At 42.2% G+C, this 26,021-nt stretch overlaps 1 protein-coding gene across 1 annotated transcript in view; it reads left to right on the forward strand.

The window, feature by feature from the left end:
• LOC134207629 (neurogenic locus Notch protein) overlaps positions 1 to 26,021 on the forward strand; it is a 214,674-nt gene that overhangs the window by 51,647 nt on the left and 137,006 nt on the right. Inside the window, exon 2 of the mRNA XM_062683369.1 lies at positions 9,183 to 9,261. Coding sequence (XP_062539353.1) covers positions 9,183 to 9,261 — 79 coding nt within the window. The remainder of the gene's footprint in view (positions 1 to 9,182; positions 9,262 to 26,021) is intronic.

Here is a 26,021-nt window from a genome sequence, read left to right on the forward strand (position 1 = left end):
TGAATCTCGGCCGTTCTTGCAGTGATAGCCCTCTGTTACTCTAAATTCAGTAAAAATAAGTCTTGCTACCGAAAACCAAGCGAAAACTAAATTTCCTACCTGTTCAAAAAAATATTATATAACTTTTCATATGTGTTGCTCGACAATTCACCAACTTAGTACATATCGATGTACATTTGGATCCAATCAAAAATATCTTCTGCTAAACTAACTCAAACTAATTACCTACATTGCCCATTTTTGTACCGTGGCGGGCGTCAGTATTGCATTAGGCACAATTTGACTAAATGGTAGCGCTACAACTTTCGTTATTTTAGTGTACCCGCCTCACCTCCTCCAGCTGAACCCGAGTAGACGAAAATAACTCATCAATATCAAATGTTGATAAGATAGCAAAATGAGATATTGACATGATTGATATAAGAGATAAAAGATCACACGACAATATCAATATTTTGCACTAAAATATCATGAGGAAATCAAGTTGTGCTATTTGTAAGAAGTGATCAATATCATGTGCCATTAGTTTGTTCTTATCCATAGCATATCTTGATGTTCAAATGATATTTCGGTGCAAATTTTTGATATTGTTGCCAGTTCTTTTATCTCTTATATCAATCAAAACCATATCATGTTTAGATATTCTGTTCACGGCTTCTACCCGGGAAGTGGGCTTTCTTCCATCAACAGCTACGATCATTAGTCATCATCTCTGGCAACGAATTCCTCCGAAATAAACATTCGGAACACATTTATTGCGCTCAGCGCAAGCCAAACCCATAACCTCATTGTCCTCAAGACGGCTTTCATCGCTGTCCAGTTCCTTCATCGATCAGCAGGCAACAGACGCGCGGCATTTCACATATGAAAGCTCTTCTTCGTCCAGCCAGTATGTAAAATTTCGACTGTCGCGTCTCATAAATTAATAACAATAATCTTGTACGCGCGTAGCCACCCGCCTCCGCCGCATCCCCGTTGTCCGGCTACATTTACGCGCAAAATGTTGGTCGCTGCATACTGAGTAAGCGGGCGATTGTTCAGCAACAAGGAGCCAGCGAGGGCGTGCAGGCGGCGATCAACACGCGGACAAAGTCGCCCGTTCAATTTCGCTTCTTGCCCTTTTTTCTGCGCTTCGTCAGCATTTTTTTTTGCACTGCTCATCGGGCGGAATCAAATGAGGTGACGAAAAAAGAGGCAGAAACCAAAGCAGGCGGACGGGAGGGTTCGGGTGAAGCGTAGTGGTCGTTCGTTTGCGTACCCTGCCGGGCATACCCTGGAACGCTGGAATATTTATGGCTGACTTCAATCAAAACATATATCGGAATGTTTTGTGTGCGCTGCATTTGTATGGCAACAACAATCAGACACGGGCACGCGATCCAAGATGGCCTGTTGGAGTACAATAAAGTGCGAAATCATTCGCCGGGAGAATCCGCGCAGCGCTTTGTGTGGCTACTTTGTTCGATTGCGATGGGTTGAGACTCTTACTGTCCGTTCAGTGTCCATTGCTGCTATTAACAACCTAGTCTTGATATATACGATCGAGTGGTTTTTGATTGATTGTCGAATGTATGTTTGCTTGGGTGTTGATGGCCAGTTGCAGCATCTGAAAACGACTTTGTCAATTCACGATTTTCACCGTTGTCGTTCTGTGTTGCGACCTAGCAATTATTATTTTTTTCCCTATATCTAGTTCACTCAATTAATTACCATAATTGCACGAAATCTCGGTTCAACGTACCAGTTCTCATGCGGTGCTGCACGGCACCCGCCACCGCTTGTAAAGCTTGAGAAAGTAAATTAAATTACATTTTATTTATATTTAATTAATACGCTCGCTCGGTGTTCAGGTTACCGATTGGCGCGCTCTTCGGTCGCAGTACACCTTAATGATGGCAGGAAGGTAGCTCGGGGTTTGACTTTTTTGCTCCTCGGTGCAGGCACCGTTGGTGCCTTCTTCTCCCGTCAGCGGCCGTTGTCGTTGCATCACCGAGTCTCCTCTAATTCAACAATAAGAGCAAAAAGTATAAACCAACTACCGCGGCCGTTGCCGGCGCAGCGAGCAACAGATGAGAGAGTACACGATTTTTTAATAAAATGCAAATGAGAATTTAATTCCATGTCGAGAAGAAGCCCGAGGGCCCCGATTTTCGCACTGAGTCACGCCAAACTTGTGCTGGAATCTAATGTTTTGCTTTTTCGCAATGTCACTGTGCAAAGGCTTTGTAATCGCTTGAAAAAGTGAATTCGAAGTGGAGGTTTCAATAATCGTATCCTTCACTTACCATTTGATTTAGTTTGACAAAGATTTGATCTTCGCGGTACTTCAGTTAAAACGCACAAATAGTTGTGAATTATTAATTTTAAATATCTTATTTATATTAATAGCTTTCGAAATTTTTATGACCATTTCTTCTGTTTCATCTGTTTCTTTTATCCTTATTTTTCTTAAATTACGCAATTCAACTCCTGTGACAACCATTGAGAAGCAGAGATTTACTTGATCTCTAATAACATCGGTTGTCACACAAACGCTTCTTCCCTTTCTCGAAGACCAATGGGAGCATCCGACGCCGTTATTGGTGCATTGAATGGTGTTCAAGGTACTCCAAAACATACTATAGTTCAGCCCACAGTATCTAGTAGATCAACCAAGTCTTTGGCCATATTCTCATTATCGGTATATACCCAATCCGGTTCAACAAGCATATGGGCATAATGTAAACATTTTTTTTTAATACGAGATGTTCAAAGTACTCCAAAACATTCTTGAGTTCAGCCCACGGTATCTAACAGATCAACCAAGGCTTTTGCAATGTGTTTATCACCGGCATATGCGAATGTGCATTATATGAACTCAATTTCCTCGAAAACGAGATGTTCATGGTACTCCAAAACGTTCTTGAGTTCAGCTCAAGGTATCTACCATATCAATCAGGTTTTTTTTTAAATGTGCTCAACCGGTTCAATATGCATACGATTCAAATTTCTTTGTACATGGGATGTTCAAGGTCGTCCAAAATGAGCTTGAGCTAAGATCAAGGTATCTTCCAGATGCACTATGACTTAGGAAGTGTTTGTCTCGAGCAATGTCAATTCCAATACAGACATGGACTTTTTTATGAGGCGTAGAACCACTGCGTTCAAAAGTTCAGAAATGTGAACAGATGATCCTTCGAAAATTGTCAAAAGGACCATCAGAGTTACTTTTTCTTCTTCTTATTGACATTACATCCCCCACTGCTGAATTGCCGTATCGCAGCTAAGTGTTCATTTAGCGCAGCGGTTCTCAACCTGGCGTACATGTACCCCTGGGGGTACCTCGGACAAAAATGTTTAATGGCTGATATGTTACCGTTCCAATAAAATGTATTATTAGTTTTGATAATTGTTTTATGTTTAATACCAAAACTTTTGATTGTACATATTATGCATGGCGATGCGATCAGTTTATCAAAGCCTATGAAAAACTCAGTACCTCCTTCGAAGCCTTTCGAAAGCCTTATTCCCAGCAGATCGTAAGCCTCCTTGCAAGAGGCTCAGAAGCCTTTTTTCAAAAGGCTCGGAAGCCTCCTTTCAAATGGCTCGGAAGCCTTCTTTCAAAAAGCTCGGAAACTTCCTTTGAAGAGATTCGGAAATCTTCTTTCGAAAGGCTCCTTTCAAGAGGCTCGGAAGCCTCCTTTCAAGAGGCTCGGAAGCCTCCTTTCAAGAGGCTCGGAAGCCTCCTTTCAAGAGGCTCGGAAGCCTCCTTTCAAGAGGCTCGGAAGCCTCCTTTCAAGAGGCTCGGAAGCCTCCTTTCAAGAGGCTCAGAGCCTCCTTTCAAGAGGCTCAAGCCTCCTTTCAAGATGCTCGGAAGCCTCCTTTCAAGAGGCACGGAAGCCTCCTTTCGAGAGGCTCGGAAGTCTCCTTTCAAGAGGCTCGGAAGTCTCCTTTCAAGAGGCTCGGAAGCCTCCTTTCAAGAGGCTCGGAAGCCACCTTTCAAGAGGCTCGGAAGCCTCCTTTCAAGAGGCTCGGAAGTCTCCTTTCAAGAGGCTCGGAAGCCTCCTTTCAAGAGGCTCGAAAGCCTCCTTTCAAGAGTCTCAGAAACCTCCTTTCAAGAGGCTCGGAAGCTTCCTTCCAAGAGGCTCGGAAGCCTCCTTCCAAGAAGCTTAGAAACTTCCCTTCAAAAGGTTTTAATTCCTCTTTCAATGAGCTTGAAAACCTCTTTTCAGGAGGCTCGGAAGCGTCCTACCAAGATGCCTGCCACAGACAAACACAGACGTCGAATTTCCATCGTTCGCTGATTTACTGGTCAAGTCAAATAATCACTAGTTGGCCAATCGATCACCCGTGGCGCCGTTCGTTTTCCAGTAGGCAGTCCTCGACCATCTTGGGCTTAAATTGCCAGTTTTTTGAAGCAGCTGGACACAGTGTTTGTACGACGGACTTCGGGATACTGTGTCAAGCAGTTGGTCATCAGAGAGACTCCTGTCCTCAAGCGCGGAAGAAGTCCGGAAAGCAAGGGCAGTATGTATCTGGAAATGAAGGAGAGCGGATATCATCGGAAACGTCGGATGAGGACTTCATCGAAGTTCCTGAAGAAAATCCGAAATCAGCAAACCAGAAGCAGTCGGAGAAAAAGGTTCGTCGGAAAAAAGATGACGTGACACTGGAGGAGGTGGCTATTGCGATAAAGGCAGCAACGTCTCATCCACCGGCGACTCAGTCACGAGCTTAACTTTCTGGTTCAGGCTCTGGATCAAGTTCCGCTTCTGTAACACACCCGAAAAAGAAGTGTGTCCGAAGATCGTATTATTAATTGTATTTTATATTTTATATAATATTACAATTATTTGCTCTTAGCTCCGTAGAGTTTTCAATGAACAACTGAGCCTAATAAATAAACAAACTGAAAAAAAGTTGACATTTTTGTGCTGCGACTGTGACCGGAATTAGAACCCAGTTACCTTTAGCATGGTTTTATATTGTAGACGCGCATTTGTTTAGCTATGAACGGATAAACATTTCACGACTTGGTTGATTGGGTAGGTCACATGTTCTGAATTCGAGAACGTTTTGGACCTGTAGTTGCTTGTAAAAGTAATGAGTGCAATCCTATTGGCACAATGAATCTGTTGGGATGCTTGTTTCTAGACATATTTTGTGATGCGCTAAAGGACATGTACTCCAGAACAGTTCGGACGGCCTAGGAAATCCGAAAAAAAAAATATTTCAATGTCTTTTCAGTTCTTTCCATACTAGTTTTGGCAGGATCCAGTGAAAAAAAAAAACAAATTTGTACATGAGATCTGCGTAAAAATCTGAGGTACCTAATAGATAGTTTAATTGACGTTAAAATTTTTTATTCGCTCAATCGATTCTTTGGCTTACTTAATGTCAACTTTCCTAATTTATTCTAATTTGGGTTATTGGGCTGAGTACCGGTGAGGTGCTTGCATTTTGCTCTAGTGTTGACAACAATCATGGGAATGAAAGGAAAAACAGTGCGTATATCGAACTCAAATTTTGGGTTGATTTATCTGTCCGTGTACTTCCACGAGAAATCACTGGAATGATGGATAAATGAGGTAGAGGAGTGTAGCAGAATTCGTTCTGGTAAACGACATGCCATGTGTAGCGTGTAGAGAAATTGACCTTTCCCGTTTTGTATTTCGTTTTGTATTTGCCGCAGTCAATTCTTTGGCTTATTTAAGGCCAGCTTTTTAAGAACCCATTTTTTTAAGTCTCTAAACTTTTAAAATATCGAAAGTAAATCATGAAAAAGTGCGTACGTGTTGTGTTGACCGGCCTGAAAAATTGACCTGATGTTAGTTCAAAATCTGGCAAATGTTAGGCCAAACCAGCAGCCTTTTAAGATTTTTTGTTTTAAATTTTAAAAATAGTTTTAGGTTTCTAAAATATGGTTTCCTCGGGAAAGTTGACCTTAAATAAATTAAGCAATCGGTTGAGCGAATAAATTTTTCTGATGGGAGAGGTCAATTATACTTCAACTCCGCGGTTTGTTCATTCGAGTCGAGGACGTCGAGTGATAGCCGGTTTCAACGTGACTGCTAATCGATACCGATACCGATCTGAAGGTTTTTACATTTTTAGCTGTTGTAATAAGTCCGTCTTCCGAATGAACTATCTCTATCAATCGTTTGGAAAATCCATTGGGAGATTTTAGATTTCATCTTTGAATATACCAGTTGTTCATTTTAATCGTTCATTAAAATGAGTGAACTTTTCAATAACTTTATCTCATTGCATAAAATCCAATAATCCAATCCAATACTAATCGTAGGGTAATTCACCAAGTGTTAAAAGGCTAAAATATTCTTATAGTTGAATGCTGATACATTTTTTATGCATGTTTAACAATCAGCAAGAAGCTCTTAAGTTTAAACAGCGTACGGGCAAGCCTGTAAAAATAAATATGTCCCGCAGGAACCACTCTGATAAGTGATGCGACCTCGCCAGGTTTATCTGCGCAATGATTTAAGCGAAATACTCAAACCTTGAATCGAAAAATTTCATTCTGGCTTGATCGGTGGCTTGTACACTGTAGAGGATCGCGCTTATTTGGATTGAAACGACGCGTAATACAAATGCACTATCTACCAAGCACAAATTATTAACTCTCAGCGTTCTGCGACGAGAAAAAAAAAACTATCTGCGTACCGAGCAAAAACACGATCAATCGTGTACTACTTCATCAAATTTTCAACCGCGCACATCAGAATTATAAGGGATCACGTGAACTGCGGGAAAAGCTGAAACACGATAAAACGCGCACAAATTAATTTACTTTTTGGTCGCACAAAGCACAATGAAACCGGAATAAATCATGACCGAGTGTACGCTAATTAATTTTCTACTTATCGAAACAATTTTTTTCTCCGGCACATCCCATGCCTCACAATTTAGGCAAAATCAGCAGCGTTTTTGGATTATTTGTTTCAATTATTTCTTGTTCTCATTTTTCGGCGTGTCTCGTAGAACAAAGTTTTTTTTCATTTCAAATTATACTTTTCTTTCACTTTGTGTGAACTTTTTTTCGGTATCAGGACATTAGGCCGAATAGTGATGCCATTTTTTTTTAACTTTGTGAGATTTTTCTATGTTGTATAAGTATATCACACAGAGCCATGTGAATTGTTCATAAGGCCAAATGAAAAATAAGAAGTTAGAAATGAGAAGTAAGAAGTCTTATTTCTTCTAACTTTTTTCTCCTAACTCGTCCTTTCCTAGTACTTTGTACTTCCTTCTTATTATTTCTTTCTTTTTTTTGTGTTTCCTTTTCCCTCTTCCTTCTTTCTTTTCTCTTCTTTCTTGATCCTTCTTCCGTCTTCCTTCTTGTTTCTTTTTGCTTCTTCCATCTTCTTTCGTCCTTCTGCTTTTATCTACTTATGTATTCCTTCTTATTTCGTACTTTTTCCTTCTTAATTTTAATATCTCTCTTTGGAAAGATCCATTAATTACGTAACGCATAGTCCAAATTGAGGATCAGCGCCACTTTACAATTTCTCTTCGTGATTATCACAGAAACCCAGTTCATTGGAATGCACACTGATCACACGTGAAGTAAATCACATATTTTTGTGAAACACACAGATTTCTTTAGGTCACTCCTCAAGGAATCCAAGTTTCAAAGTGCTCGCGTTTTTGGGGGCACACCACTCGATACGGAGGCGTCGCACAACTGTCATTTTTGTTGAGTCAGCTTTGCTACGTCGCAACATACGTGATAAAAATAAAAAAATGACAGTTGTGCGTTGCTTCCGAACCGAGTGGTGTGCCCCCGGAAACGCGAGCACTTTGAAACTTGGATTCCGTGAGGAGTGGCCTTAACAGTAGAACTATTGGTAAATATTGTTTCCAATTTTCGGTGAATTTGACAGTTTAAAAATAAAAAATAAATCACAGAAAATCTATGGCACAATTATCCAACATTCCCACTGTTGACAATTCGGTGAAATTTTCAGAAATCTGTTAAACAAGTTAAGCATGATTGTATTGAAATATCACGAAGTATGCGCCCATACCTACAGGTGGATTAATCCATTTTTTGCCTTGCTTCAGTTTACTCACTCGCGAGCAAGGGTTGCTTTAATTATTATGATGTTGTCTGGTGCTCTTGCTCATCATTATCCGTACTGACTGGTTGCGTTGGCGCATAGCAAGCCATGTCATAGATGTTCGTTAGCTGCCGTTGCCGCAACCAGCAAACAGCGCATTTATTGACATCTCGCTTTTCGCTTTCACAGTTCGCCATATGCGCTTTGGGCCACGGCGTTCGGGATGGGATGCCCTTTTAATTGAATCAGGAAGTGGTTCATAATATTTACGGGATTATTTTTCACTTTAGGGCGGTTAATTTATCACTTTTAAATTACTCTCGCAGGCAGTGTGATCGTCTCCATGGCCGTAATGGAGAAGTTCAAATGTCAACGACATCTCAATTTGGTGTCTCCCTATAGTCAATCTGGTCAACCCGAGTAGTATGGTAATGGTGTTATATAATAGGATTCGAATGCTTTAAAATGTGATTCCCACTTGATGTTAATTCCAGCTTGATTGATATTACATGGTGTTTTTAAATTAGTTCTAATGTTGTGATTATAGCAATAAATTTCGAGAAAATTTCTAAACGGGCTTGTTGGTCGATTAGTACGCTTCCCCCTATGTTCTTTCGCGCCAATTTTTCTGCAATAGTTCCACACTATGTCTCGAGACTTTCCAGCTGTGTTGATTCATGCCTCCTGATAAGGAAGTTGTCGAGTGCTCTGCGCTAACCGCGCTAGAGAAAGACCGAGACTTCAGGTCGCACGACACGGGCAACTTATGGCGGCGGCTCAACGGGCGTCGTTTCTCTTTGTCGTCGTCGTCGCCGAGGGGCAGGGCCACCTTTTATTATAATTACCTCTGCTTCATTTGATAACTGGAATACCACTGGCTGTTCCCTTGTAAGGGTCCCGTTTCTTCCGCCCAGGAAAACCGGTTTTAGCTGCGGCGTGCATTCAATAATTGAACGACTTGCGAACAGATTAGCCGAATCGGGACCATCCCGGAACCATGAGTGTGTCTATTTGAATACCCAGCTTTGTGCATATCCAATTGTATCGAATGCGGCCAACTGAGTATCCATTACCCCTGATTGATCACATTTTACTAATCGATTGTTTTCGTTTCTTTCTTCGCAGGTTTTCTGTCGTGTTCCCCGTCGCCGTGCAAAAATGGAGGAACATGCCTAAATAAACCGAACGGATCATCCTACTGCAAGTAAGTACCCCCTGTCGGTTGTTGTATTCTCGAGGAATATTGGTCCAGCCATTCAGCAAAACTTTCGCTTTCCGATGTCTTTCGAATCGATTTGAGAAATGTGTGCGAGTTTGGCAATAACAACAATAATAATAACAAAAGACGGTAATCGAACAGAGTGCAAAAACAAAGCACAGCTGTCAGACTAAAACCGCGGGAGCCAGCGAATCGTCGTTATGAAAACTATTAAAATAAAGCAAAATGATCGAAACGAAACAAAAAACTGCATGCCTCCCAGTAGTCGGGACTCAGAGCTCAATTAAAATAATTTTCAGTCACGATTCCGCTTCTCGATTCTTCGTTATTCGCCTCACATATGTGTGTATGTGTTTGTTAATAACAAACATTTGACAGTTGGTAGCGCACGCCGACCAGACTCCGGCAATGGGGGGGCGCCCAGACGCGTCTGATTATGATTGGATGATCGCGCAAATAAACCTCTTTTACTGCACTATTGCACAGGAGTATTACTTCAACTGTATCGATTGATATTAGTGGTTCTATTACGGTGAGAAACGGCCAATGATTCCTTCGTTGACACAACTTGCTGCCATAATCTTGAGTCGTGCTATTGACTTATTCCACTTACTTTCCGATGACTGAGACCACTGAGACTGACTCGTGCCACGGATCTTTGCGTGACTGGATTATGTTTGGTTAGAAATTGACTCCGTCAACGATTTCGCTAGTTTTTTTTTTTGAAATGGAAAGTGAAACTGAACAATTAGGAGGATAAGACTTGATCATCAAAATAACTTTCATTTCAAATTTTAAGATGAGACCAATCTCATGAAATCTTAATGCAAATAATTGCAAGTTTTAAACAATTCATACCATTTTAAATTATTTTGAACTGATGTGCCTTCATGAACGCTACAAATTCCGGCCCTCGCTATTCCCTATTCAAGGGCATCACCAGACAGAACCCGATCCTGTCAAACCAATCCAAAACCAACTGCTACATGTATATGCTCTCCGATGCAGTAACCGCCGGTGCGTTTCCAAATAGGGCACATAACCTTAAAAGGATCCCTTGGTCTCAGTCGGGACCGTCAGGAGTTCCAGCTCCCTCGAGGGTCTACTGCGCCGCTCGCTCGCAACCGGGCCGAAGAACAAAGAACAAAAACTGCCAGAACAGAAATAATGGAAAATGGACATGGACACCTTCACCATCATCCGGTCGGTCGGACGAAACTCGGGGCACAGTAAGGGACGAGCAGTCAACTCTCAGCTCGCGGCGTGGCTTGATTATTGCAATTATTGTCCGCGGTATTTTTTTTTGTAGGTCCCTCCGGAGACTCCGACGTACCAGAATCTAATTGATAAAATAAATAATAAAAGCGAACGAATGGAGGAACGAACGAAGCAGCGTACAAGAAGGTTAAATCCTCTGCCTTATTTCAGCCTACGGGCAATGTTTCGTTGAATTCGTCTTTCGCAGAAGTCAAGAAATACAACAATAGTCGGTGGTTTGGTTCTTTCGCTTCGGTAACAATCACAGGACGTCAAGGCGACGACGACGACGCATCCTCGGGGGACCGTGCCGAGCTGATCGGATAATTTATTCGAATTCGATTACAATGCGAATTGATTTTCAGCCTTCTGCTTTGTTTTCACGAAGAAAACCGAAATTTGCGATTCAAGGTCACTTGACATTGACGTGGTTACAAATGGGTGAGGGTTTGGTCGGTCATAAATTTGTTCGACTGTCATCCCACCAATTGTTTCGACCCAAAGCCCTAAGATGGCACGGTTCTGCAATTCAAATTTAATCGATAGAGCATTGTGAGAGCACTAGCACTAATGAACATGTTACGTAAATAGACAATATGCCCTCTCAATTCATATCACATAATTCGAAATTTATTAGACACGTTTTGCGCTTTCTGAAATCTTTACGGCAGAAGGTAAACAATGCAATTAGCTGTCTTTTTCCTAATGTCAACGAAGGTCTGTAGGGCAAAACAGAGAAGCGTTGACTGCCTTTCGCTAGCGGTAGACGAAGAACTGGCAATCCATTGCTTCCCGAAGAAGCATGCAGCCCAGCTCGCTTGGATTGCTATTAGCTCTATTGGACTATCATCATCGGGAGGAATAAATGGCGCATCAGTGGCGCAAGATAATGGGCCCATGGATGGCGTACCGGAGTTCCCCACATGGTAAAAAGGGATCAATTAGCGAGATAAACTTGCGGCCGCTCTGCAATTTATGGAAATAGTCCTTGAACATTCTGACAACCCTTATGTTTCTTTCTTTGCACGGGACGCGGGACAGACACCGACTGCCTACACAATACGATGTATTGTTCTTGAAAGCGAGCGAGGTTGTCTTTCGTTTGGGAAGCAGAAAATGCGGGACGCGTTTCCTTGTCACCTTCGTTGCTGTCACAGTGGCCGAACGTTGGACTAAGCTTCATTCGGACCAACAGGGGAGATTGACACATGTCGAATGGCTGGAACCATCGCTATCTGTAAAAAAAACCCCATATTAACCCACTTAGCGTTGGTGGTGCCTTTCTCGCGCATTATAAAAAAGAGAAAAACATATAAGAGAGGTCAAATTTACACTTTAGGGGGATAGATTTTACTTTTTTCTTCAATTTATGTCTATTTGCGGTCATTTGAGTGCATTGCATCGGTTTCTGTCAAATTTTTTTTTTTCGATTTTTAAAAATGGGGTTTAAAGGGGGGACTCTTGTCAAAAAAACAATGTTTTTGCAATTACTCTGGAACGCAATGGCCGATCGAACCAATTTTAAATAGCAAACAACTAGACCGCAATCCGCGTTGATTGCAACTTGTTGCGAGCGAATTGGATAATGCTAAGTTCAAAAAAGTTTGTCTCACATTTTTGTACACACACATACATACACACACACAGACATCACCTCAATTCGTCGAACTGAGTCGATTGGTATATAACACTATGGGACTACGAGCCTTCTATCAAAAGTTCGGTTTTGGAGTGATCCTATAGCCTTTACGTATACTTTGTATACGAGAAAGGCAAAAATGCATAAAAATGGAACTTCTAATCGTTCTACAGTTCGCAATTCACTCTAGCTATATTGTTCTGTAAGGGCCTCAAATTGTCAAATTTGTTACTAAAGTACGATATAATTTGTCATATTTTCGCAAAGGAATCTTTGTTTGCATTGGCGATTAAACCCTTATAAAACATCGATGTTGAATGCCTGTTCAAAGTAGAATATACTCCAAAAACCTTATTTGAACTCGTGTCAAATCAGGTTGAAGTTATGAAATTGAATGCACTCAAAATTCACAGTTGTGAAATGTTCCACCACTGTGACCACAGCGATGGCCTCAACTAAGTGTTTTGCGTTACCGTTGTCGTCGTCATCGGTCGCTGTTCTGTGAATCGACCAGCAAAGTTGGATGAAGAAATAAAAGCCGGGAGAGTTATTAAGCCCCGTAATAAGACAAGAAAAGATGAGTGCCGCTCCCTTCGCGCAGGAACGGTAGGTAACAGGCAGCAGGCAACAATCCTGGCCGGGTCCGCCGACGATTCTGAATCGCCCGCTCGCTCGCTAAAAAGTGGTGCCATGTTGTGTACAAACAATTCGGACCGCGCGCATCGAAGATATATTGCAGCGACGTCGCCAAGCACAGTCCGCAACCGTCCTCTATGGTTCTCCTTGGGGCGGCAGTCGGCATATTCTTCCCTTCTCCCTTCTAACACGCATTCGTTATCGGCTGTGTTGTGGTAGGCGGATGGACGGGGCCAGAGCCAGCAACTTATTGCGAAAAGCTTTACTGCGCGAAACCGGCTGCCCATTAGGAGGCATCGAGCCCCCCTGGGGGGCGCGCGCAATGGAGTGCGACGCGGCAAGCGAGGGCGATTGCAAGTAATGGAACACGGGCGCGTGGGCAGATAATGTTGGATCGGGGATCTTCCTTGCGCTGAGTGAGTGGGTTTCGCTTTATCGTCGCATGGTAAATCCTGTTTTGTGAGCCGTACATCGCCGTACGCCCATATTTTTTGCTGTTGTCTCTAAGATGGTAGTGAACTCCATGGCGACTAAGTGAGTAGCTGGCTCTATCACCGGCTGCCGCGGAAACGTTTATTGCGGCGATAAATTGCTGGAAAAGTGATCTAAATTGGATGGGATTTTATGGTTGCCTTTTCACAGTTGCGAAGTTGGAATTGTGTCAAGTTATGTCCAAGATGCTATAAATGCATGGCAAGTTATGTCCCAGATGCGAGAACCTTCGCATAGGGCCCTATTATAGAGCCAAAGTTGGTATGTGGACAGAGCCAGATTTAGCCGCCTGGGGACATGGGCCGACAATTTGCGGGGGCTCTTGATTGTACACAAGTATGATAAGCAAAAAAAAATATGAAACTGCTTCAGCGCTGGAAAATCCGGGGGGATATGATTCTTTTTCAATAAGCTTGTCTGATACTTGTTCAAGTTTGCGATTTAGTGTCAAAATGTAATAAATATTATCGCATGGAATTTCTTTTATGTGCATTATTTTTCGTGTAAGTTTCAACAAATTTTCGGGTCCATAGACCCGAAGATTTTTGAAGGATCTTGTAACAAAACTAGCTGACCCGAAGAATTTTAACTTGTTTCTTTGACTTTTCAGTTTGATTAGAAGACTCTTAAGAAATCAATACCATTCCGATCCAAACTAGCGGTGATAATTGGATACAGAGCAGTGGGATCTGTGGAGCGAACCTTTGGAGAACGGCAAGCTTGCTTACTGCTGACTAAAGCAAACTTTGCCCTCAACGTGATAGCCTATTTTAAGCTTCCCCCGGTTAAAATAGTGAAAGTAAATGGAAGTATTATAAAGTCCTATAATTGTTCGCCCGTGTTTTTGAACTCCATAGAATAGATCCGCGTCGCTGGAAGGCCAAAAAAACCATTCATTGACCGGACAATCTGCGCAAAGATATCCCGATTCGAACCAAATCAGTCTTCGGGGAAAGCCAGAGGGGCGACAACGGATTTTTTTTCATATGGAGTTTGGCAAGTATGATAGTACCCTCTTATTTGGCGCATAAATTTATACTCCAATGTCAAAATGCCCATATACTATCATAAATTGTGGAGGTATTTGTAAAACTTTATATTGTTTACCGTTTTTACAAGAGAGAGTGGTGTCGAAAGCACATATTAAATTAAAGATAGCAACGAACAAAAATACACCAAATCCGTAAATATGTAGTGTTTTCACTTTATTACTTACGCGAAATATGCGGATAAGCATCTGACACATATGCGACACGGTGACACCTGCACGGAAGAAAAAAAGTACCCAACGTTGAGTTTTTTTAAATTATTTTTGAGTTATTTTTTCTCTTCTCTTTCATCCAGTCTTTCTTCTGCTGTTAAAAACAAAAGAGCGAAACAATCCAACGACGGCAGTTCAATACAGGAAGCCAACTTTGAGTTTATTGCCTGAACTCAAAATTGAGTAAATTAAACCTCCAGTTGGGTAAATAAATTTTCTGTTGAGTACTTTTTCAACATATGGGAGTAAAGGCAAACCATAGATAGTGGAATATATAGATGAGCGAAGATAAATCCTCTGTCTCCAAACGATCTGTCAAACGTGTCTCCAAACGAGCATGACGTCCGATTTCAATAGAAATGTTAAGGGTTGTGACGTCATATGCGCGCGTGCACGGTCAAAAAAATCGACTCAGCCATGCTTTCGCTCATCTATAGATTCTACTATCTATAAGGCAAACTGCTTCGACCCCATTTACTCAATTTTGGCTTCCCGTACGGATGTTCGAGATTGGGTGAATTGAACTCACTATTAGGTAGTTTATTTCTTCCGTGTGGGTGGTGCGAATAGAATCGATTTGGTTGTCAAACTGAAGCCTACATTTTCTATTGTGCTGGAGCCAAACATTGAAAATTGTGTGTTATATTTCGAGTAGGAATGCAATAGAAAAGCACTCTTTACAAAATTTCACGATATTCAGCAGCTATTTGGAGCAGGAATGTATGTAAACCATCGTTAAGTCATGTAGAGTCTCGCGCATTTGTGCGCCCTCATGCAGCATAGAAAAAGAAATTTCGAAGAGCGGGAAATGTTTGACAGCCAAATTACTGCAAAATAATGTTGCTCATGGGATTGATTCCAAAATATCCCTCTACTCGCTTGAAAGCAGAACAACGGCTCTATCCGCAGCACCCAGGGTGACACGTGTGTTCGTGTTGGTGAGAAGTGCCGGCGAGACCCTAATGCACAGTTGGGGTTGGCGATCAATGTTCAGTCTACTTACAGTTTTTTTATCACTGGACGTCCTGGTGTCTCTATCTATTTATCACGTACGTGCCTAACTCTCATAATTTTGTAATTTGGGCCTGAATTTTCAAAATGATATTGCTCAGCGATCTTGCATCGAAAGTTGGTTCTGTATTCTGTAACCGGTCACAACATTCATATTGTTTTTGGGGTTCTGCTCATCGTTTATATTCAATCAGGCCACATCACCATCATTGGTTTTGTTTTGAGGTACACCACCTTTGTCTGGCCCAATCTCGATACCGATCTGGGTACTAGGACCCTCAGAACTCCTCCGGTAGCCATCCAGACGTTGTCACCATGATTATGTCTAACTTTAAATCAGGGATTGCAATATCACATGAGCACAGGATATTATCTTTTCTTGTGCAAAGATATTGTACCGCTCATAAGAAAAATCTACTCCGCTTATTTTCAGTCGCAACGAAAAATAAGCGCCAGATAGTCGCCTAAGAAAAACATACCTCCAGAAAAAAGCTACTTTGATATTTTTGAAAATTTGACTGCCACGTGAGTAATTCTAGCGGATAAATTTTACACATCTATGAGAGCCTTGCAAAATGATCACGAAAATGGACATTTTGTTGCAAGGCACAATATTATCCCTAATCAAAGTGCACTTTGGAAAGATATCATTTGAACGGCTAATGATGATCATGATAGCCAGTGCAGTTTGGGGTATGCTCACGTTGCTACAGCAATAGCTGTGGAAAACGTTTCATCTAAGAATAATATCCCATCATTTCACCAGTGTCCGCTCAGAAGATTGAATAATGGGATGGTTTGCAATGCCTGCCTCAAACTCGTTCCGTATCGACGAATTCGTCGTAGCGAGAAACTTTTAATAATTAGTCACTTTTTTCGGGTCAGTCAAAACTTTTTTTTAGGTCGCTAAAAAAACATTTGCTCGTAAAAAGTCACTATTTTCAGCTATTTTGACCAAATTCTAAGTTTCTTTGGGCACAATGTTTCGTTTAATGATATTTTGCTCAATATGTTTTGTTTGCGAGCATGGGCATTGGGTAGAGCAAAAACAAAAAGTACACTCCCCCCACTGTTATGGAACGCTACACACGTCCTCCGGGTACTTCCAGAGCCTGGTTCCCTTGAGATGGCCACTTTTCGTTCAATTTTGGAACCCATCTTGCGACATGTCAAACTTCATGATTTTTCAAAACAATTATACAACCGTCTAAGACGAGTTTTGTACTTACTTGATACTTGATGGGCTACAGCTCTTCGATGAACCTACGCCGAACGGAGTTATCCTTCTCCACTGGACTCGATCCTGGGCCAATCGCTTCCAGTCGCTCTGGACGTTTAGCGCCCTCAGGTCCTCTTCCACTGCAAAAAGCTATCGTGTACGAGGCCTTCCACGAACCCTGCGGCCTCTTCCGGGTTTTCTACTAAATATTATCTTCGGTTGACGTTCTTCCGGCATACGAACAACGTGACCAGCCCACCGTAGTCTGCCGTGTTGAATAAGCTTAATAATATCCAGCCCTTTATACATCTGGTACAACTCGTGATTCATGCGACGCCGCCAAATACCGTTCTCCTGTTTACCACCGAGTATTGTCCGCAGCACCTTACGCTTAAACACTTCGAAAGCTCTCCGATCAGCCTCCTTTAACGTCCATGTTTCATGGCCGTATAAAGCCACCGGAAGAATCAGAGTAGTATACAGCGCGAGTTTTGTTCTCGTTTGCAGACTACGGGACTTAAGCTGGTTACGAAGTCCGTAATATGCCCTATTTACAGCTGCAATACACCTTTTCACCTCGCGGGTAACATCATTATCGCACGTCACTAATATTCCAAGATACACAAATTCTTCTACTACTTCAAATTTTTCACCATCCAGCACCATTTCCCTACCACCACCACTAATGAACCCACATTGATTGCCAGCGACCATGTACTTCGTTTTGCTGGTATTGATCGTGGGTCCAATCCTCGCTGTCTCCCTCTTAAAAGGCACAAAAGCCTCTTTCACGGCACGGCGATGAATCCCGAAAGTATCGATATCGTCCGCAAATCCCAGGAGCATATGCGATCTTGTGATAATGGTACCGCTTCTTGGCATACCAGCTCTCCTAATCGCTCCCTCGAGCGCTATATTGAACAGTAGATTCAGGAGTGCATCACCCTGCTTTAATCCATATAAGGCAACAAATGATGTCGATATTTCATCCGCAACCCTTACACTTGATTTCGATCCGTCCAACGTTAAACGAATCAGACTTATCAGTTTCGCCGGAAAACTATGATGAAGTATAATTTGCCATAATTCATTCCGTTTCACAGAATCGTACGCCGCCTTGAAATCAATAAACAGATGATGTGTGTGCAAGTTGTACTCGCGGAATTTATCAAGGATTTGTCTCAGGGTAAACATTTGATCCGTCGTTGATCGGTCCTCACGAAAACCTGCTTGGTATTCGCCGACGAAGGACTCTTCAAGCGGTCTCAATCTCCAGAAAAATATATTAAGCTCTTTTAGTGGAATGTATTCAACCGTCTAAGACGAATTAAGTACTCTCCATTTCATTCCACCAGTTATTTTCGATATCTTTGCAGATACGTATTTCGACCACAACTGTGTGGTCGTCTTCAGTGTCTCGTACTTGATTCGACTAAGTCGAGTACTTAATTCGTCTTAGACGGTTGGTCTCAATCTGTTGAACAGAATACGGGACATAATTGTGTACGCCGAATTAAGGAAGGTTATTCCTCGGTAATTGGCGCACTCCAGTCTGTGCCCTTTCATAAAGAGAGGGCAAATGAGGCCGTCCAACCAGCTAGCAGGCATTTCCTTGTCTTTCCTTGTCCCACATTTTCGACATAATATGGTACAGAACTTCATAAAGCTGTTCACTGCCATGTTTGAGAAGTTCAGCCGGGAGCTGGTCCTTCCCCGCAGCCTTATTGTTTTTCAGCTCTTTATCAGCTTTTTAAACCTCATCTAATGTAGGCGACTCCACAGCTTGTCCAGACGAGTTTTGTACTCTCCATTTAATCCTCCACCAATTATTGTTGATATCTTTGCAGATACGTATTTCGACCACAACGAGTCGAGTCAAGTACGAGACACTGAAGACGACCACACAGTTGTAGTCGAAATCAGTGGCGTAGCCAGACAATGGTGGGGGGGGGGGGGGACTGGTGGATTCTGAAAAAAAAAATATGTTAAAAAAACATTTCTTCTAAAAATGTTGTCTCTGGGGAAGGGTTTTATGTCCAAAACCACCTCCGTGGCTACGCCACTGGTCGAAATACGTATCTGCAAAGATATCAAAATAATTGGTGGAATTAAATGGAGAGTACAAAACTCGTCTTAGACGATTGAATACATTCCACTAAAAGAGCTTAAAATATTTTTTTCTGAAAACAATTATTCTTGAGTACATTTCAACGATTTTTGAATCGAATTGGACACACTCCTGGTACTACTAAGATCTGGTTCCCTTAAGGAAGTGGAACCAATCTTGCGACATGTCAATTTTCATGATTTATAAAATAAGTACACTGAAGCGCATTTCGATGGTTGTTTTATATACCGATCGACTCAGCTCGACGAATTGAAGTGATGTCTGTGGAACTTATTCTTAACCAAATGCTCCCAGCCAATTGCATACGTCGCCGAATCCTGCCCTTTTATTTTCTATTAAAAATTAGCCGGATTTGACTATGGGATTAGAAGTTCTTGTCAAAAAAATTTTTACGGCGAAAACGCGTAAAAAACCTCGCCCATTTTTTAGGCACTTACTCTAACCGAATAGCTCGCAACAAGTTCCATTCGACGGAGAATCTTGTCCCATAGTTTCCTATTGAAAATTGGCCGGGTCGGGATGGATTCAGAAGTTATGGCCGAAATACCAATCGACACGGAGAAAAATATGTTAGAATCAACCGGATTCACTAATTTGTTTCTTGAATTAAACCAACAGGCAAGACACAGTCTAGTTGGTTCAACTCTCGTAAATATTTGTTTTAACCATGCTTTCCTGCTATCACTATAATCAGGGTAATGGTCACTCATTCTCACGAGCAGAGGATGCTCACTCACGCTGATTTTCACCGAGAAATCATTGTGCGGGAAACAAAAAAAGGCCTGATGAGAGATAGCTATTTGTCCCTTACGGTTCAAGCTGCGAAAAGTTGATTTGCTTGTTTTCTCACATCTTTTATCTTTTTTGTGCCTCCACCAATGCAAACAAGAGTAGCCTTTATGGAATAAATACATATCCCAATAAGCAGTCAACGTGGAGGTGAGTGAGCGCAACCCAGTGCTATTTTTGTTGGTGTTCTAGGTTCGAATCCCATTGCTGTCTTAATTTCTTTTATAAACGCACACTGAAAATTTTCGCGAAAAATTAGTGAGGCGTAAGAATGATGAACTGAAAAAAGAATTTCATCAAGCTGGCATGATTTTCGTTTATTTTTCAGGCCTGCTCTAAGGAAAAAAGAGCGAGTGAAAGATGTTTATCGTCACAGACCGCCAAAAAATATTCTCCTTCGGTCTGAAAATCACTTGTTTCTGTCTCACCGAAACGAAAAGTACGAACCCAGCATATAATACATCAAAACAACAATATTCATGGTTGTTTTTACTTACGAAATTTTTACGAAACAAAAGACGAAAAAGCGATTATAACAGAATCGAATTAGCTTCATGGCGAGTGGGAGTCATCCACCGTATCTAATAAAATCTCAAGTCATAAAAACGAAAAACGTCATACGATGCAGGATTGAAAAAAAAAATGAAGTTGAAATAACAAATTTGTTTTGCTCATAGGAAATTCTTCAAACAATTTTCAGAGAATCACTAAGAAATGGGAAAGGACCAAAAATTCAATTTGGCCAAAGCTACAATCGGCCGTTGTCTCTAACAGGCTGTTGGCCGAATTTGTCAACAGGCCGAAAATGCCGTTTGGTCGTAGTGGTCGTTTGACAGAAAAGGCCATTTGGCCGAATGGATCCTATGACTAAATGGCCATTCAGCTAGATGACCATTTATAGGCCAAATGACCTTTTCGGCCATAGGACCTTTTCAGCGAACGGTATTTTTGGCCAAACGACTTTCTCGGACAAATGACCAAACGATATTTTTGGTCGTATATCCATTTCGTTAAATGACATTTTCGGCCAGATCTTGGGTCTAATAAATTATTTGACCAAACACCTTTCGGCCAAATGGCCCTTCCTGTCGATTGGTCGAAAGTCATTCGGCGAAAGGCCATTTGTTCGAATGTCACTTGGCCGAATAACACGATAACCCGAATTCCATTTGGCGGAATTGTGTAAACGATTGCTGGAAAAACCCATTTTGAAATTTTTGTTCAAAGGGTTTTTTTCTCGACAATATTTTGTCGGATTAAACGGCGAATGCCACCTGCGAGCAAATCGGACATTGCCAAGCACAGTCAACTTTTACTCGTTGGACTTTCTTTAGATGGGCTACTATTTAACCTCCCAAACAGCACAAGATAAGTGAAACTGGTTACAGCAACTTCATTGTGACTGAATCTAGTCATATATAAGTTACTGGGATCTATGTGTAACATGTGAGCTGCTCGGGCCGTTAGTTGGGCTGAAGCTCAGTCAAAACGAAGGTGGACGTCAAATTGTAACGTCAACAGCTAGATTTTTTTCTTTTTTCGCTGTTGGCAGCGCTGTATTTCTATTGTGTTCGCTGATTTGAAAAATCAAATCTCAGCCCAACTAACGAATGTCTTTCACGAGATGGGCTACGAGCTAAGCCCAACGTGTGAAAGTTAACTGTACCAGAAGGTGTGTCTTACATTTTTGTGCACATACATACAGACATCACCTCAGTTCGTCGAGTTAAGTCGATTGGTTCACAGCACTATGGGTTCTCGATACTTCTATCAAAAATTCGGTTTTGGAGTGGTTCTATAGCCTTTCAGTATACAGAAAGGCAAAACAAAATTACTTCTACCCATAGTAGAATTAAACCTCTCTTAATTGATAAATTGATGATGAAGTGATGCACCCGAATATTAGAAATCCGTGATCCGTGATCAATATCGATTGCACCTGATGCAAAGCATGTGCACTTTGCCCTTTCGTGACTTACGCCATAAAATCATAAATACACAAATATGCATTTTTGTCGTTGAGGAATCAGTTTTTTTTTATTATCAAACCCGCAAATATCACCGGAGTGACCGCGGGTGCCCCGTGGCGATGAGCCTTCGCGCTTCCCAGCAGGATCCACTTGCGGCGCATCAGTTTGTGGCTTCACTTTCGGTGGATCCAAAAACTGGATACCCTTTTGCCACACCACGATTCACCGGCTTCGAATTCGATTGTCGAGCCATTTGTTATAATTTATTAAATATGCGAGCGCCGAATGTCGCCGATGGCCGATGGACCCCTCGAATTATTTATCAATACGTACAGACACTATGCGCGTTCTTGGAAAAGTGACGCCCACGAGGTTCCCACAGCACAACAAATTCGGTTTCGATGTCGCACAAGTACCTCCTGATGTCGTGATCTTTTTTGATGACGATGACAGATTGAAAGCGATATGTTGTTCTACAGGAGGATGTGTTTGTACTACGGTTGCCGCGCGTCGAAAGAACCGGGAGCGTAAAGTGCGGTTCTTGTTGTTGTAATTACCCCTTTTTTAATTCCTCTTCTGATGGAAGCTTTTTAAATTCTTTCATCGCGGCGTTTTTTCTTGTTTGGGAATACACGCCGAGCCCATGGAGGGGGAAACCGTGCAGGAACGGAAGTACTTGGTGCTCTGCTATGGCTTTTATGGATGTTATTTTCCTTTCTTTTTTCTATTATGTTGTTTCTAGAGGAAGCACCCAGTAGAGCACGTTTTCTCATTGAATTTGGTTGGTATAATGTTTATAATTTCATAAACAGATGTTTAAGAGAATTGTCGAGCCGTCATTGATACTGTTCTAGGCAGTGGAAAATGACGCAAGAAGCGTGAGACACTGATGTGTGATATTTTCATGGTATGGAGTGAAATGTTTCACAATCGATGACAAATTGCAGCACTGCACATCGCTATTTTAAAGGCCAAGATCCTTTACGGTTCTTTGTCCGAAGTACTGTTAGATCTCACCCAAAACAACGACAAAACATTAATTAATTCCTGAATAATTTAATCCTGCCAGATCCACTAATGACCTGAATTCTTTCCGTCAGAATGTTCCTTTGGAGGCGAACAACGACGGCAAAAATCGACAATGGAATGACGCACCAAAGTGAACAGTCCAGCACAAGCAGACGCGCAACTCGGTAGCCCAATTCTCCTCCATCGATTCCTTCCTCGAAGTTTTTATCGTCTCATATGAACAAACAAGAAGTCCAAGACAGAAGGACCAAAAGGTACTTTCCGAAAAAAAAAAACCGGCCGATCGATCCATTGTATGCTAAAACGCAAGGAACGATCGAGAAGAGGAGCTTCACTCCTATCGCCGATCGCCTCCAGGGACTTCCAGATCGAAAAATTATTCATAAATGATGCTTTCGTCTGGCCGTCTTCTCCGACCTCCGGCGGTTACAATCCCTACTGGGTTATTCCCGGTACCTACGGAGAAGTTGCTCGTCCAATTTGGTCTCCGCCAGCAAACGTGCAGTTCTCGCGACTTTTCCCCCCCTAAGTTGTTGTGGTTTCAGTGTGTGTTATTGTTTGTTGTGCGCTTCTGCTGCGCCGATGGCTAATTTAAATAATTTATCGATATGGTCGCTCTTCTCCGCGCGGTTTCCGATGATCGGATTCCGCGCTGTTGCTCCCTCGCTCGTAGGTTGTCGCCGTCCGACAATTGGACATTTTTTCTTCGGTTTTGCTGCTGCTGTGCTGTTAATAGCTGCTTGTCCGGGCGAAAACATCGAGAAACGGTGTGGCGGCTACGACGACGATGACGGCCGTGCGCAGCATACTGGACCTTAGTAGGTTCGTTATGAATTTTGATTAGTTCTCAGCCAGTTGGGCGGCGCTGTCGGGTTTGCGCAGCAACAGTGGAAAGGGGAGATGATGTCATGGACTTTGGTGTGGGGCTCGAGGACATTGGGACCTTGAGACAGCCCGCGGATAGTTCACGGAGGGAAGTTACAGAACATCGTTTAGGGGAAGCATTTAAATTCCGAGAATCTATTTTAGTGCATAGATAAAACTTTTATCTGCAAATCCGAAGGTCAATAAGTCAAAGATTGGCAAAAAAACGAATAATTAGATGATAGTGGAAGAAATAAAGGTTTCTTGACTTAAGTTTCTATTGGGCGCCAATTGTAACGCTCTGTGATTCGTTGGCTTTTTAGTTATTTTCAATTAACTGCTGCTCTAGTTAGATGATGCTCTTATCATGCTGTTAGAATACGTTATTTTATGGAGTATAATTTGATTTTATCTGAATATTTCATATATTGGGCGCCAATTATAATTCTCAGTGAAGGACGCACATTCAACTTACAACTGAACTTCTGCGTTAATAGGCGTCCTATCTGATCTGTAAGTAGCACATATAGATCTCAATATTAGAACCGTCATTTGCCGATTATTGTTGAACTCTAACCATTAATGTTGAATACTGAAGATCGGCAGCTCCAGTTGAGGGTATCTTACCTTTACTCAAATTTCAAACCCAAATATTTAATGGCTTTAAACGACCCTCTGTGAAAACTTAATGTTTTCAGATCATTCGAAGGTCTTTGAAATAAAATAAAATGTTTGTAGTGAAAAAGCTGTAAAGCCGAAAATAAATCGAAATCGATTCCACCCAAAACGCCTTACAATCGCAAACAATCAGCGATTATTTTCTGCAGCTGTCTCCACGTCTTAACTTTCCATCTCATTTTGTGTCGATAATATCCCGGTTTCGGCATTCGTACAAATAGGTTATTATGCTTGACTATCTAGACAGCTTTGTCTATATTGAACATTTTTCAAATAATCATAATCGCTCCCCACTTCAGCCACACCAGCTTAGGAAAAATGTCTCTAAATTGGAATCTTATTCTAATCGAAAGAAGAAACATTATCACCTCCTAATGGTATTCCTTCGTCGTTTGATTGGACCTCGATCACCCAGGCCAATCCGATTAGCCTAATGGTCGTCCCAAAATACCCAAAGACCGTGATTTATTCAGCCATTGGCTCAACAGCACGGGTGAAAGATAAGACGCTGGCGGCGAACGGTACAATCAATAAACGATCAATATTAATCGACACGCCGGACACCTGTCATCGTATACCGAAAAATTCAAACATCGACGATTTGGTCGAAAGCTGCCGAGGTTCAATCACTTTTTCACTGTATCGAAAATGTTCCATCTCGTTCATTTTTTGCGCCTCAATTATTGCGGCCCAATCAATCCATTCCGGTGGGGTTCACTGCAGCAAATTGAATTAACGCAGCGGAGCAGAATCGCCGGCAGACAATTGGCCAATCGAGCGTCTGAGTTCAAACCCAACTTTAAGGCTAATAATTCGATTTAATTGTCCATCTCACTGGCAGTAATCGAAGTGATCGAGTTTAACGGTTCCTCGCGCCTTCACGTATGGTGCACAAGGAGTCGAATGGGAGAGGAAAAAGACTGCATTGATGGTAGTTGATTGGCCCTTCATTCGCCCAAATTCGTGACAACTGGATGAAAATCGATCCAATTATAATGTGGCCAGTGAGAACCCGGATCGATTGACCAGTGGAATAGGGACCGGTTGGTGGGATCGAGACGAGACGAAGTCGTCCGAAAAGGGTTCTTACCCTGCGCACGCGTTTGACCCGATTCGAAACCGTTAGGCAACCGGTTTCCTCGACGGCAGAAGTGTCAACTCAGGTTCATCGGGGTCAACAAAAAATGTCCATTAATGGATTCAGCAATCGATCCACCGATCGGTATTGCACTTTTTTAGTGCCGGTCCGATCGAAAACGTTTTATGACGAGTTGACAGCAACGACCAAAAACGCGCAGACTCGTCCCCGAACTGCTTGATCTTCCCCCTGCCTGGCTCCCTGTTTTGGCGAAGATCAGTGTGAGAAATAAAAACCGATTGCGCGAGACTGAACCGGAATGAAATATGGCAACAATGTAAAAAAGTTTTTTTTTTTCGCTCGTTCGCTCACGCACATTTTCTTCGTTCGGAGTGATCGCGCATGTTTGGCCCTGCTCTGCCTGGTTGGTGGATGCTGGCCTGCAGCTCGAGCTCGATGAAAGATCAACAAACGAAACACCGCGGGAAAAGAGAGACCCCGAAAACAAACTCGTATTTGAGCCCTTAGGGCACTGCGGACGCAGTATCTTGATTCAGCGCGCAGACGCAGCATTCTTGGAACGCATCGCTGTTCGTCTTCCTGCGATCCTCGGCAGACTGGCTGTGTGCACTTTTGGCGATCTGGACCGTTGCCGCCGAACCGGTTCGAGTGTTTTGACTTTCGAGTGGCAGGG

The sequence above is a fragment of the Armigeres subalbatus genome, chromosome 1 (genome assembly GCF_024139115.2).
Source record: "Armigeres subalbatus isolate Guangzhou_Male chromosome 1, GZ_Asu_2, whole genome shotgun sequence".
Lineage (NCBI taxonomy): Eukaryota > Metazoa > Arthropoda > Insecta > Diptera > Culicidae > Armigeres > Armigeres subalbatus.